General features: G+C 39.6%; 1 protein-coding gene across 1 annotated transcript; it reads left to right on the top strand.

Annotated features, from left to right (window-relative positions):
* Positions 1-1,159: 1,159 nt before the first annotated feature.
* Positions 1,160-2,641, top strand: LOC127080606 (uncharacterized). Its single transcript, XM_051020922.1, has 2 exons — positions 1,160-1,503; positions 1,597-2,641. The coding sequence occupies exons 1-2, from the start codon at positions 1,160-1,162 to the stop codon at positions 2,639-2,641; spliced, it is 1,389 nt and encodes a 462-aa protein (XP_050876879.1).
* The last annotated feature ends 13,271 nt before the right edge of the window (positions 2,642-15,912 follow it).

Raw genomic sequence — 15,912 nt, 5'->3', positions numbered from 1 at the left:
TAATAGTAGAAAGCAAAATTTATTCATATGATACCTATGTGAAGGGAGTAAATGAATGGTTGTTATAGTTGAGAGTGAGACGCTTTGTATGGAACATGCATTGTTATTGCTTGTATATTGGTGAATGAAGTGACCAGTGATTGATGAATCTGGTTATGTTTTATGGAATTAATCATGTATTCAAAATGTTTTATCCTTGACGGTGTATATCCCTATTTGATATGCTTAGATGAGTAAGCAATAGGATGTGACACCAATCATTCGTACCTCAATTGGGTTTGAGCCCCAACCATGGCGGGCATGGGGGATAGGTGGACACCAAAGTGGGTTAGAGGCTCATACGGGGAAAGATATCCTAAGTGGGTTAGAGGCCCATACGGGTGATGGTCGCTTGGATTGAGCTTGAGACTCATAGAGGATCCGATATCCACCGCGAAAGTCGAATCATACGAGTATGCATGAATTGGGCTTGCCCTAGACGTAGGTCTGCTCAGGAATTGATGTTTCGTGAATCTGAATAGTGACTTATTGGAGTTGTGAGAACTTAGGAACATGTTGCCACACATTGCGAGACTTTTTGCCATCGCTTAAGTGCTCCCTCCCTTGTTGATTTAAGTTGGATATTGATTAGAAACCCCTTTAGAGCCGAGTGGACCCATAAGATAGGGAACCCACTAGGATTATTATCTCACCCCATGTTGTTGATTGTTTTTCAGTTAGTTCCGATCAGGCGAAGGGTAAGGACAAGATATAGTGATGTGCTTGCTTACCTGATGTTTTGGATGGCTTCTCCACTGTGTAGATATTTTTTTTTGAGTTCATTCTGCAATGGTCTAGTTCCTAGTTTTATTTTGGGCACCTTTGTGTATATTTAGTGCCATGTAGTGTTTTATTTTGGGCATGTAATATGTACATTGTTGCCGCTAGGCGCTTATGTATTTCGGTACCAGTATTACACTATGTATAATATGTATTCTAGACATATATTATATGTGGGTGTTACAATTGGTATCAGAGCAGGTCGTATCCTTGACCTAGCCATGAGATATTATAAGTATTCCTTTCTGCCTCATATGTGGGTTGTCATCATTGTCATTGATGTTATATTCATAGTATTGAGCCTGATCAACTTAATTCTATTTGTATGACATCCAGGATCATGGCTGACAGACGCAGAGGTCGTGGTAGACCCAGAACTCAGAATTCAGATTCAGAACGCTCAAGTGGTAGTGAAGGTTTTCAATGGCCTCAGTTTGTACAACAGATGCAGCAACAACAGAACCAATTCATGCATCAGATGATGCAACAGTTGAATGGTGGTCTTCATCCTCAATGGGTTCCACAAGAAGCTGCTGGTGGTAGTTTCCGAGATTTCTTTCGCATGAATCCTCCTAAGTTCCATGGTGGATTAAATCCTATGAAGGCTCATCAGATAATGCATTGTAGTGAAGAGAATAAAGTTGTGTTTGCTTGTCACATGATGAGGGGTCCTGCTGTGGGGTGGTAAGAAAGTGCTTTGACTCTTATGACCAATCAAGGAGTACCTAGAGATTGGGATCATTTTAAGACTAATTTTCTATATAAGTATTTTCCTAGCTCTTTGAGGACTCAGAAAGAATTTGAGTTTCAGCAGCTTAGACAGGGTACTATGTCAGTAGCTATGTATGCTGAAAAGTTTGAAGATATGGATGATTATTCTACACAGGCCGTGTACGCACCAGTTGAGAAATGGAGGATCGATAATTTCCTTTTTGGTTTAAGAGGTGAAATTTCTCATAGTGTTTCTCAGAGAGAATCCACTACTTATGCTGAATTGCTAAGGAAATGCTATGTGGCTGAGAATAATTTGAAGAAAGTTCAAGAAGAAAGGGCTCAGTATAGGATTGGACAGAAGGATAAGGGAAGGCCAGGTAATCAGTTTAGGCCTAGACCTCAATCTTTCAAAGGAAAACAAGTGCAACTTGCAAGACCTAACCATCCTCCGCAATGTCAAGTATGTAAGAAGTCTCATTTTAGAAGGTGTGTTGGAAGTGTGATTAGGTGTTTTACTTGTCAACAGGAGGGGCACATGGCTAGGGATTATCCTCAGAATAAGAATCAGATGCAAGGAAGGAACACTGGTCGATTTTATACTTTGGATGCAAGGAAGGCTAAGAGAAACAATACTTTGATTGTTGGTACGTGTCTCATCAATGATCATCCATGTTTTGTATTGTTTGATTGTGGGGCAACATACTCTTTTGTGTTAATTCAGTGTATGAAGCGTCTTGGCTTGCAAGCAAATCGTTTGTCTCCTCCTATGGTGGTTACTACCGCCATGGATGATATGGTTGAGACATCGTTAATTTGTGAAAGTTGTTCGCTTTCGGTGAATGGTAGAATTTTCCAGATTGATCTTATTTGTCTACCACTTAAGAAGGTTGATGTGGTCTTGGGGATGGATTGGCTTTCCGCCAATTCAGTGTTTATTGGATGCGAAGAGAAGTTAATAATCCTTACATCTAGTGAAGCTACTCCAAAGGATGTATTAACCACTATCTTAGAAGGTACTATTGGCATGGTTAATTTCTTATTTGAGAAGGAAAAGTTGGTTCTCTTGGTTCTCACCAAGGAACCTATCAATAATCTGAAAGTTACATAAATTCCCATCGTTTGTGAATTTCCAAAAGTTTTCCCTGAGGATGTCACTTCTCTTCCTCCTGAAAAGGAAGTGGAATTCTCTATTGGTTTGATACCTGGGACGGCTCCAATCTCTGTTTTTCCGCATCGTATGGCGGCACTCGAGTTGAGAGAGTTGAAGGATCAATTGGAAGAGTTGCTAACCAAGCATTTCATATGACCTAGTGTCTCTCCATGGGGAGCTCTAGTGTACTAGTGAAGAAGAAGGATGGTAGTATGCAGTTGTGTATTGATTATCGCCAGTTAAATAAAGTCACCATTAAGAACAAGTACCTCCTGCCAAGGAGAGACAGTTTGCTAGATCAGTTGAATGGAGTTTGTGTGTTCTCGAAGATTGATTTACGATCGGGCTATCATCAAATCAGAGTTAAGAATTCAGATGTACCAAAGCCTGCATTCAGAACCCGATATGGCCATTATGAGTTTCTTGTAATGCCTTTTGGTGTGACGAATGCCCCTGCTGTTTTCATGGACTATATGAATCGGATATTTCAACCTTACTTGGACTAGTTCGTGGTGATCTTTATTGATGATATCTTTATTTATTCTCGTACTCCACAAGAGCACGGAGAACATCTAAGGACCGTTCTGTCGGTACTGCAAGAGAGGCAGCTTTTTGCCAAGTTAAGTAAGTGTGAATTTTGGATGAACGAAGTCAAGTTTCTTGGTCATGTCATATTACAAGTAGGAGTATCAGTAGATCCATCTAAATTCGAAGCAGTTATTAATTGGGAAAGACCGAAGAATGCTTCCGAAGTCAAAAGCTTCTTAGGTTTGGCAGGTTACTATCGAAGATTTTTTAAAGGTTTTTCTCAGTTAGCTTTACCAATGACTAGACTTACCCGAAAGGAAATTTATTTTAAATGGGATTCGAAGTGTGAGCAGAGTTTCATGAGTTTGAAGGAAAAACTAACAACGACTCTTGTTTTAATCATCCTTGATCCTAGTAAGTCTTATGAAGTATTTTGTGATGCCTCTAAGAAAGGATTAGGATGGGTGTTAATGCAGAGTGGTCAAGTTATAGCATATGCCTCTCGTCAGTTGAATACTCATTAAGAGAACTATCCAACTCATGATCTTGAACTAGTTGTTGTTGTTTTTACATTGAATGTATGGCGAAATTACTTATATGGAGTATGTTTTGAGATGTTTAGTGACCATAAGAGTTTGAAAACTTATATGACCAGAAAGAGTTGAACATGAGATAGAGGAGATGGATGGAGTATTTGAAAGACTTTGATTTTGAGCTTAAGTATCACCCAGGGAAAGCGAATAAGGTTGCAGATGCCTTAAGTCGAAAAGAGATGCATAAAGCTGAGTTAATGATGTTAGAATACACATTGTTGGAAAAGTTCTGAGATCTTAACCTTCGGTTTAATTGGAAGCAAAATGGTGTGATAATGGGAAATTTGAATGTTACTTCTAACCTAAAGGAAGAAATCCAACAAGGACAAATGATAGATGAGAGGTTGCAAGAGATGTCGACTCAACCAGGTTTCACTCAATCACCAGATGGAGTTGTTCTTTTTAATCAAAGGACTTGTGTCCCGAATGATGCCGAGCTGAAAAGAAAGGTTTTAGAGGAAGCCTGCAAGGGGGCGTTTACCATACATCCAGGTTCATCGAAGATGTATCAAGACTTAAAGAAGGAATACGGGTGTCCTGGAATGAAAAAGGATATTGCAGAATATGTGTCGGAATGCATAGTGTGATAGCAAGTAAAGATTGAACATCAGAAACCAGGTGGTTTATTGCGACCTTTAGAGATTCCCGTTTGGAAATGTGATAGTATTTCAATGGATTTTGCAGTAGGGTTACCTCGGACCCAAGGTGGTTATGATTCAACATGGATGGTTGTGGATCGGTTAACTAAGTCCGCGCACTTCTTGTCCGTGAAAACTACTTATAAGGCAAGTCATCTTGCACGGCTGTTCATTTTGGAAATTGTAAGACTGCATGGTGTCTCAACTAGTATTGTGTCTGATAGAGATCTAAAGTTTACTTCAAGATTTTGGATAGCATTTCAACAAGCTATGGGATCGAAGTTGTGTTTGAGTACGTCTAATCATCCTCAAACGGATGGTCAAAATGAGAGGATGATACAGACACTGGAGGATATGTTAAGAGCTTGTTTACTTGAAAGTGGAGGAAATTGGAAGGAGATTTTACCATTGATTGAATTCGTTGTAGCAGTGTATTCGTTACCATTGGAGATATTGACTAAATCCAAGGTGAATCATACAAAGTTGAGTCGCCACCGCACTTCTATTTATCCAAAGGAATGGTTAGAAAGCGAACAAAAACCTAAAAGTTTTACAAATAAAACTAGTAAAAGAAACAGAGATCTGGGTAAGGGGGTTGGTTATGTAATGGGAAGGTGTTAGGCACCCAAAACATCCTAGGTACTCCTAGGGAGCCCTTTTCACACTTGTTGCAAAGGTTATTGTTTTTGTGAAAATTATTTGTGCAAACATGATTGAAGAGATGAGAAAAGAATATACAAGTTTATTTAAATTTTATGTTTGGATGGATAAACCCATTGCCTACGTACCCTCTTATAAAAAGATTAGGATCAAAACCTCGTAGTTCGGGTAAAAAATCTCAAAACAAATTGGTGGATTGATTGGTCCAAAAGCCTTAAGGTCTTTTGTTATCAAAGGGAGAAAACTCAACCTGAAAAACCACAAGTCCACCATGTGAGGATAGCTTCAACATGCTAGTGAGGGGTTAACCCTATAATAAGCATGGAAGGCTCATTGTCCATCACTAAGGACAAAGGTGAGTATTATATCTACCACAAAGACAACTCAAACCTAATAGCTAAAGATTATGAAAAATTTGATTAAGAAGTGGACATTGGAACCACAAAAGCACATTTGAATGGGTTACATTAACCAATTAGAAGTATATACAAAATGGTCAAAGTTGACTTAAAGATTCAATTCAAAATGAGTGTTATGAAAAGAAAGTTTGAAAATCAAAAGCATAAGGCTTAGGTTTCTAATGTTGAAAACAAGTCAAATGTTTTCACAAAAAGGTTTTGGTTTGGGTTAGGATGGAGAGATGAAGAAAACAACAAGGTGAGGGATAAGGAATGAAACCATACTAGGAGTTCCTCTCTTGAGATCATATAGATGATCCAAGTGGCTCCCATCCTATGGAATAAACAAGCACAAAGCATAAGCAATCACACAAGTCTCATAAGAGATCCTTAATAAAAGGAAACAGAATGCCAATATATGGACTTACACCCGACTCCTAACAACAAAAAGGAAACAGAATGCCAATACATGGTCATACACCCGACTCCTAACAACAAAAAGGAAACAGAATGCCAATACATGGACTTACACCCGACTCCTAACAACAAAAAGGAAACAGAATGCCAATACATGGACTTTATATCCGACTCCCAACCATGATAAACAAACATCAAAAGCAAACACATCAAAAGCAAACATCACAATCTGTATTCATACAAGAGGCTCAAAACAAAGGGTGGGCTTTAGTCAAGAGGGGTCATATCAACCTCGACAAACAAGCCAAACTGTAATGGGTAATCTGGAGCTCTTAACCACTAACATTGAGAGTTAGGGTGAAGCTGATCAAAATATGGTAATGAGGATGAGACCTCATGCTCTTAACCCTGGCATGGGTGAGCTCATGACAAAGAAAGCGTGGGGATCCAGAAAGTGGGATCCTATTCCACTTGACAGACACTGGACAAAGATCTTGGGTACTTGTTCAGAAGCATCAGCACATAGTGCGAGCATAAAAAATGACTCACTGAATAACGGGGGATTGGCTACTAATCCCTTTTATCCGTCAATTACCTCAAATCTTGGAGGTCTTATCAATGTATCACATGCCTCATCTTGGAGGTCTTTGGCACAATTGTAAACAAACACAAACAGAGCCTCTGAAGGAGGACTTGTCAGCAAAATGCCTGCCAAAAAGGTGACAGGACTTCAGACTACATGAAGTAAGAAGATAACTACCTAAGTGGTGTGTCAACCATAATCCAAAGCTCAAGCAAGAGCTAAAGTAAGCAAGCAACTAATGTACCTGTACAAAAACTAAACAGTTAATACTTCAGTTATTAAACCAACAGACAAACAGTGAATCCTTCCAACAATTACACAATCCAATGAACAATGCCCAAGCATTCAAATGAACTCATGAGCTCAAGCACATCACTTAAAATCCTATAAAACAAACACAAGTTAGAACTCAAATCGTTTGCATCTCACAAAGTGAGAACAAATCAACCATCAATGCTAAATGTCCAAACCTGAAACACAAAGTACAGTTAGTTTATGTACAAAACACTAGTACAAAGACTAAGTTCAAAACCAAACCAAATGATCAAAACAGAACTCAATCTTTTACACAATGCACATTCGAACATGTCACAAAATTTCCTCAAAAGGACCAACATCAATTCAATAAGCTAATATCTCAAATGGCTCATATAATGCAATGACAACAAAATAGGCACAAAATGGACTTCCAAGTTAGAAAATCCATATCAAAACAGAAATGTATGCAATAACCTTGAGATTTTTTATGCAAGCTCCTCATGTCATGGATAAGCAATATGCAAAAGATCAAATCCAAAAAGGTTCAAATGATAGATGAACAAAAATGCACAAATTTAGAGTAAAAAATGTGACACAAATTGTCACATTCATCTTCATGTGTCAAAAACAATGATAGCATATGAGAAAAATTCCAAACCAGTGACCAAAAATTCACATCATGAATTAATATTAAGCATGCAAAAAATCAAATCAATTGGCTCAAAGATGAAGATTTCACAAAGCATTGAATGCAACATATCAAATTAGCATGGCATGGAATCAAAAATCACACATAAAAAATCCAGCCATCAACAATTCATGAAAATAATACCATAAAAAACTAGACATTCATACAAATCTAGGAAAAAAATTGGAGTTAATTTGGATAATTTTTCTATTTTTTATGATTTTTCTAAGATGAACAAAATAATTGAATAACCAAAAGAAAATGGAGGGAAAACAAATATTTGAAACAAATCCAGAAAATACATCATCCACACGATCAGGCGCGAAATCCACATCAATGGTCCTCATTCAAATGCCAAAACGCACAGCTTCATTAAACTACATCAGCATGCTCAGTCAGCATTCAACAAAACGCGTGGCACAGTCAAAAGCATGGCATCCAATCATTCATACAAGCAGGCGCATACATGGCAACACACAAGCATACACGTGGAAAGAAACTCAAATAAATGAAACGATGTGTTTCATTAAACGCGTTAGCAACACACTCAGCATTCAACATACGCATGGCAAGGTCAAAGAAACAGCAGCCAATCAATTGGACAAGCAAGCGCGTACATGGCATCCACATGGCACAAACCCTAGGAAATGCAGAGACGCCGGAGCTAAGCTCCGGTCGTCTTCTCAGGCGAGCTAGACGGCGGCGCCGTTGTGAAAAAATGCAGAAATGAAAAAAATCTATATCAATCGAATCATCTTGCAATAAGGAATCCAAATATGCTAATGATTTCACCTAATTCCTCCTAACTTTTCCAGATCGAATGAAAACATTTTGTAGATCCAAACTTGAAATTCATCATACATGCTTAAATCTCAACCAAATTCAAATATAATCATATGTACATGCTCCACTAAGTGAGATCTACAAATCTATGTACATAAAACAGCAAAATGAGAGGATCGAATTTCAACTCACCTGAAATGCAGGTTGCTATTCACGCGTGCTCAAGCTCTCAAAAGCTCCATATCTACTCCACTGAACCTGCCTTGAAGCTTTGTGCAAAGAGAATCAGTTGAAAACACTTGAATCTTCCTCAATTTCAAACTTCCATCAACATGTGGATGCTCATGAATCTGCACGAAATCTTGCTCAATTGATCCAAACAGATGATGATTCTTGATCAGTGAATGATGATGATCAAGAATATGCAATAATTTTTGGTGTTTGTGTGAAGAAATTCAAGATTCGAAGAGAGAGAAAAAATGGAGGGAACTTGAAAATTCAGATCTGAAATGCTTGTCTTATGGCAGTTAGATTAGGGTTTGGCTTATATACTCCTTGTTAATGACCATGCTAATCACACTTTCCATTTGTTAATCAAGATTAAGGAGTTATAAGGCAATATGCAAAAATGCAAATGAAGCTCATTATGCCATATTCCACGTGCTCTTCCTCATGCAAGGGTCTAAATCCACTTAAAATCAACCAAGGATCATCATGGAATTGTTGTTTTGTTTGTATCATAAGCCAAATTTGAATTATGGAAATTCCCTCCAAAATGAACACATGAGAAATGATGAGCATACACACTTTTCCCATGCATGGAAAAGGCTATTTTGAGATGTCTTGATCAAGAGAAACATTTTGCAAAAAGAATGGACCAAATTGGAGCTTTGTATCAAAAGTTAGGCCATTTTGAATTTCCATGTACACTTTGTGATCAAATGACCATAACTCCTCAACCATTCATCATATGGACATGAATTAGGACTTTTTGGAAAGGAGAAACAAAGATCTAAAACTTTCATGTTCACCAAAAATCCATTTGAAACTTCTTTGATGTTGAAAAGTCAAGTTGAATGTGAACCAAAAACTTACCAAATTTGGAAACTTTGAATTACAGGTCATTTTCCATTTTTAGTAACTTTTGCCATGACCTTTGAATCTTCAAGATGGATGTTTAGAATGACAAATAGGCTCTATTTTAACATGATTGCGGTGTCTCAACTCATTTCCCCAACCTCATAGCCCTCAGTTGACTGCACAGTTGACTTTTGGTCCTCAGATGACCTGGACATGCTTTGATTAGCTTGAGCCTCTACCACTTGGGGACATTGCTTCAAAATGAAACCCTAGCTCATGTAAGCTCCATATAATAACCATATGGTCTTCAATCTCAAGAAAATACCTCATCTCTTGCACAAAGGATCTCCTTGAAGCTTTTGACTTGATGATTGCTTCAGCTACAAACAAAAAGGTTAATGACATATTTTTGTGCTTTTGGTTAGTGAATAAAACAAGAAAAGCAATGATATACAATTCAAGCATGCCTGGTGATCTCAAACCACTCACAAGAGATCCCAACCCAAAGGTAAAGAGAGCCAAGATGCTCAAAGATCCTTGAGGCTATGCAATGCAATGCTATGATGCCATGAGGGATCTTAGGGACAAAATTGGGGTCTTACAGATGCCCCTATTTAAGGTCATCCTAGCCGGAGAAGTGAAGGTTAAAATCTTCGTCTCGACGAGGTAGAATGGGCTTAAATAATAACAAAGAGACAAATTTTGGTCCCTAAGAGACCTCATGATGCAAATGTATGTATGCAAAATAAACAAACTCTGTGGGGATATGTATCCACAAAGAAGAAAAGACAAACGGAGAAATTGACAATCCATAGGAGTAATACACTCACTAAGGATCAGAGACACTAACGGGGACTCTCATGGGGATAAGAAAGAAATGCGTGAGCAGGGCACGACTCAAAACTGGGGAGTAAAGGACTGAAACTGCGTGAGCAGGTCACGACTCGAAACTGGGGAAAAGAATTCCAAAGGGAATAAATCCGATGGAAAGACTCGAGCTGACTCAAAGATGCATGTATTGGGGAATATGCCAACACAACAAAACTATCCGCAATGGATATTTCGGATAAAAATCCGGACTCAGGCTGGGGAAAGATTTGAACAAAAAATCCCTGCCGGAAAAATGCATGTATTGGGGAATATGCCAACACAGCAAACTATCCGTAATGGATACTTCGGATAAAAATCCGGACAAAAACAATCCACTAAGGGACTTTGCTGGGGATGTCTTAAAAAAGACTCTCCTGGAGAAGCAGCGGGATGAGGTGTTACCGGTTACTGGGTAACAAGCTCGGGAAGAATGAATATCTAAGACCGGTATAAGGGTGAGAGATATCAATCAACCAAATCATCTGAGGAAGACCTAAAAAGGTATATTTCAACTCAGGGAAATCTGACTCCACAGGGGACCAAAGTCATAATATGGAGCAGAAGGAAGGAACACCAGGTATACCGGTTACTGGGCATATAATAGGTGACCAACCAAAGCGTGAATTGGGGAATATTCCCAAAACACTCATCATCCGAAAGGAGGGCCGAAAAAAGCAAACTCGACTTACAGGATGGACATTCGATTCCACAACAGGAATACGAATCTTACTCGACTGGGGAAGAACACAAGGCTTCGACCAAAGAGCGCATGAGATATATTATCTATTACCGTCAGAACGTAGATAATATACTCGCATGGAAGATTATCCATAACCGGTTACTGGGTTAATAAAGGATAAATCGACCGAAAAGAAAGGCATCGGGATACCAAAACCAGGTATATAATGATGACCAATCAAAGGGGAGAAACAATCACTATCAACAAAGGATAAATGAGAGATGACTCACTAAGGATACATTGACAAAGGCAACGATCCAGGAGACATATCACCGGTTACTGGGAGATATGCTCAAAAAGAAGGGGAGTAACAAACATCACCGGCAAACGGTAAATGAAAGAGGACCCACTGGGGACAAAATTGCTTACTCAGAGCAATTATCCAAAAGAAAGGAGGGAATATCAATACCGAATATTGGATAATGATAACCGTCAAAGAGGGGATTACATCTACCGAATACTGGGTAGAAAACCACGGAAGAGTAACCGTCATCAACTAGGATGAAAACCAAAGGTTAACTCTGCAAAGGGGAAAAAATATTCGATTCCGCAAAGGGACACGACCGAAGAGTGCATGAGATATACTATCTATTACCGTCATAACATAGATAATATACTCGCATGGAAGATTATCCACAACCGGTTACTGGGTTAATAAAGGATAAATCAACCGAAAAGAAAAAGGCATCGAGATACCAAAACGAGGTATATAATGATAGCCAATTCAGGAGAGAAACAATCGTTACCAACAACAACAGGGTAGACGAAAGATGACTCGCTGGAGACAAATTGCGAGCGCAAGGCAATTATCCAGGAAAAAGAGGGATATCAACATCGAATACTGGATGAAGATAACCATCAAGGAAGGGATTACATCTACCGAATACTAGGTAGAAAACCACAAACTCCGTTGGTGAGGGAAAGATAGGATTTACAACTACCGGATACTGGGTAGAAAACCACAAAAGAGTAACTGTCATCAATTAGGATGAACAACAAAGGTTAACTCCGCTAGGGGATGAAAGTAGGATTCACAACTACCGGATACTGGGTAGAAAACCACAAACTCCGCTGAGGATAAGGTGAATAATCATTGATTACTGAACAATTATTCATTTACCACAGGGAAACACCAGAGACAGTCACAACCAGGCCAATTTAGGATCAAACCAAAAAGGCAAACTGAATCAAGACTCATCCTAATGAGGATATAACTCAATAGGGGAACCCATCCCAATATATGTGTTGGGAGGAAACGGAAACAACCGTCGTCCACGAGGATATAACTCAGTGGGGAAATGGCAGGAAAGATAAACACTTTCTGCTTATGGGGTTGACTCTATATTAAGGGATCAGACACCGACGTCTGCTTGGGGAGATACATACCACCAGACAGCAGGAGAAAACAAACAATAGATATATGGCAAAGAATGCAACATGAATATCTGAATGTTAAAAGTATCCATGTATATGCGTGGTTTATGTATGATGAATGCTGACAAACAGACATATCTAACACAAACAGGTCCAGGAATCAACCACCCGGTACTACATCTCAAGAGAGAAAGCCAAGATCACCGGAAAATATCCAAACTGCTGGAGATCCGAGATGCTAGGAAGCAAAGACATTGCCGGGGAATCAGAGATACCAGGAAATCACAAAATCTCTGGGGATGAATCATCAGTCTCAGCTTGGAAAAAAATTCATTGCACAGGCAAAAACTGCCACAAAGAAAATCTTCTGGGGAACCCAGAGATACCAGGAAACAACAATATCTCTGCAGGGGACACCATCATCACAGATAAAATCCAACAACTCTACTGGGGATCTATCTGAGGAAGATAAGGGGAATCTGATGATCCAACACCAAGTACCAAACTCACCAAGGAGATCACCTCTGCTGAGGAGAAAAAAAATTGCTCTTCCACTAAAGGGGAGAGTGGTGAACATCTTAACAAGCATACCACTCGGGGATGAACCATAAGTCTCAGCTGGGGAGAAGAGCGTAATGCACAAGTAGAATCTGCCAACCAAGCCAATCTACTTGGGGAACCATCACAGATAAAATCCACCATACCCACAACTCTACTGGGGATTTATCTGAGGAAATGAACATCATCATAGATAAGATCCAACACACCAACAACTCCGCTGGGGATCTATCTGAGGAAGCCGGGGGAATTCTGGGGATCAACCACCAAATACCGAACCTTCCAAAGGGGACACATCTGCTGAGGAGGGAAGACCACTGCTCTGCTGAAGGGAAAAGGAGGTGAATAACCTCAACAAACACTCTGCTCGAGAGAAAACCACAAAAGGCTCCGGAGGAAGAGGATACAAGCAATGCTAGGGATATGAACAAATGTCTTACCCTGTTGGAAATCATACCACTCTTGGGAGAGCACTGAGGATCTCCTAAGTATCCTTTATCATTGTGAATGTTCACTTTGTTTTTAAAAACAATTTGTGAAAAATTTGTTTATTCAAAACAATGATATTTTATCAATTAAAACATGCAAAACATTTGTTGAATAGAAACAAATAAGAGTGCAAATAATTGGATAAAAGCTCAAATTTATTTGATGGAATGGTAGCATGCAAATGGCAAGACTCCATAGATCTTTACAAATTTGAAATTGGTGATATATATTGGAAAAGGGCTACATTGAACATAATGACCATTTCTCCACCAATTCTGAATTCAATGTATTCGAAGCTTTGGTTGACGACGAATGAACAAGAATCTCGGACGGATGATAGATGTAGAACATAGTCTTGTCAGGATGCGGTTACTTGCCAAATCCCTAATTTTTGCCTAGATTGCCCCAGGATGAGGTACTCAATCTAGCGGGATGCAAATATTCATTTTTTTCATGTCTCTAACTTTTGCCTGGATCGCCCTTTCGGGTTTTCAATCCACCGAGACGCTCATTTTTGCCTAAGCTGCCCTTTCGGGTTTTCAACTTAGCGAGCTATTCTGTTTTTATTTTTAGGCAAAGTATTTCTTGACTGCATCTAAATTCACAGGACGAGTGAAATCCTCCCCATCCATAGTTGTAAGTATCAAAGCACCGCCTGAAAAGACTCTCTTAACAACATATGGACCTTCATAGTTTGGAGTCCACTTGCCCCTGGAATCGGGCGCGAAAGACAAGACTTTCTTGAGCACGAGGTCACCTTCTCGGAACACACGAGGCTTGACCTTCTTATCAAATGCTTCCTTCATCCTCTGTTGATATAACTGACCATGACACATGGCAGTCAATCTCTTCTCTTCAATCAAATTCAGTTGGTCATAGCGACTCTGAACCCATTCAGCATCAGTCAACTTGGCCTCCATCAAGACTCTCATTGATGGGATCTCCATCTCTACTGGGAGTACGGCCTCCATGCCATAAACAAGAGAGAAAGGGGTTGCCCCTGTTGAAGTGCGGACAGATGTACGATATCCATGCAAAGCAAATGGCAGCATCTCATGCCAATCTTTGTACATAACAACCATCTTCTGGATAATCTTCTTGATATTCTTATTAGCAGCTTCAACAGCCCCATTCATCTTGGGTCTGTAAGGAGAAGAATTATGGTGTGCAATCTTGAACTCACTACACAACTCTTTCATCATCTTATTATTCAGATTAGATCCATTATCAGTAATGATCTTATCTGGAACACCATAACGGCATATGAGTTGGTTCTTGATAAACTTCACGACCACCTGCCTGGTCACATTCACATATGACGCAGCTTCAACCCACTTTGTGAAGTAATCAATTGCTACGAGAATAAACCTATGTCCATTGGACGCTTTCGGCTCAATCATGCCAATCATGTCAATTCCCCACATGGAGAAAGGCCATGGTGATGAAATCACATTCAGAAGTGTCGGAGGAATATGAATCTTCTCCGCATAAATCTGACACTTATGGCATTTCTTCACGTGTTTGCAGTAGTCAGACTCCATTGTCAGCCAATAGTAGCCTACTCTCAACATCTTTCTAGCCATGGCATGTCCATTGGAATGAGTACCAAATGAACCCTCATGGACCTCAGTCATCAACAGGTCTGCTTCGTGTCTATCCACGCATCTGAGCAGAACCATGTCAAAATTTCTCTTATAAAGCACTTCGCCATTGAGGTAGAAACTACCTGACAATCTTCTCAAAGTCTTCCTATCTTTCACAGATGCCCCAGGCGGGTAAACCTGGTTCTGGAGGAAACACTTGATGTCATAATACCAAGGCTTATCATCTTTCACTTCTTCAACTGCAAACACATGAGATGGTCTATCCAAGCGCATCACGGTGATATTGGGAACTTCATTCCAATACTTAACCACAATCATTGAAGCAAGCGTAGCAAGAGCATCTACCATTCGATTCTCATCTCGAGGAATGTGATGGAAATCAACCTCAGTAAAGAACGTTGAAATCCTCCTCGCATAATCTCTATAGGGAATAAGACCAGGCTAATTCGTTTCCCATTCACCCTTGATCTGATTAACAATGAGGGCCGAATCACCATAGACATCAAGATGCTTGATCCTTAGATCAATGCATTCTTCCAATCCCATAATACAGGCCTCGTACTCAGCCATATTATCCGTACATTTGAAAGTTAGCCTTGCTGTAAAAGGAATATGTGTGCCCTGAGGAGTAATAATCACTGCCCCAATACCATTTCCGTACTGATTTACAACGCCATCAAATACCATACTCCATCTGGAACCAGACTCTGGCCCTTCATCGAGTGTAGGCTCATCACAATCTTTCATCTTCAAATACATAATCTCCTCATCTGGGAAGTCATACTGAACTGACTGATGATCCTCAATCGGCTGATGTGCCAAGTGGTCAGCCAAGATACTACCTTTGATAGCTTTCTGAGCTCGATACTCAATATCATACTCAGATAACAACATCTACCAACGGGCAATCCTCCCGGTTAAAGCAGGCTTCTCAAAGATATACTTGATTGGATCCATTCTGGATATTAA

Source organism: Lathyrus oleraceus, chromosome 5 (genome assembly GCF_024323335.1).
Source record: "Lathyrus oleraceus cultivar Zhongwan6 chromosome 5, CAAS_Psat_ZW6_1.0, whole genome shotgun sequence".
Lineage (NCBI taxonomy): Eukaryota > Viridiplantae > Streptophyta > Magnoliopsida > Fabales > Fabaceae > Lathyrus > Lathyrus oleraceus.
Note: the sequence above shows the minus strand (reverse complement) of the source record. Positions and strands in the feature narration are given on the sequence as shown.

Bases quoted from the DNA above. Each gene is read 5' to 3' on its own strand.
- LOC127080606 (XM_051020922.1), top strand. From the start codon at position 1,160: ATGGCTGACAGACGCAGAGGTCGTGGTAGACCCAGAACTCAGAATTCA. The intron at 1,504-1,596 runs GTAAGAAAGTGC...GTATTTTCCTAG, and splicing joins AGGGGTCCTGCTGTGGGGTG to CTCTTTGAGGACTCAGAAAG.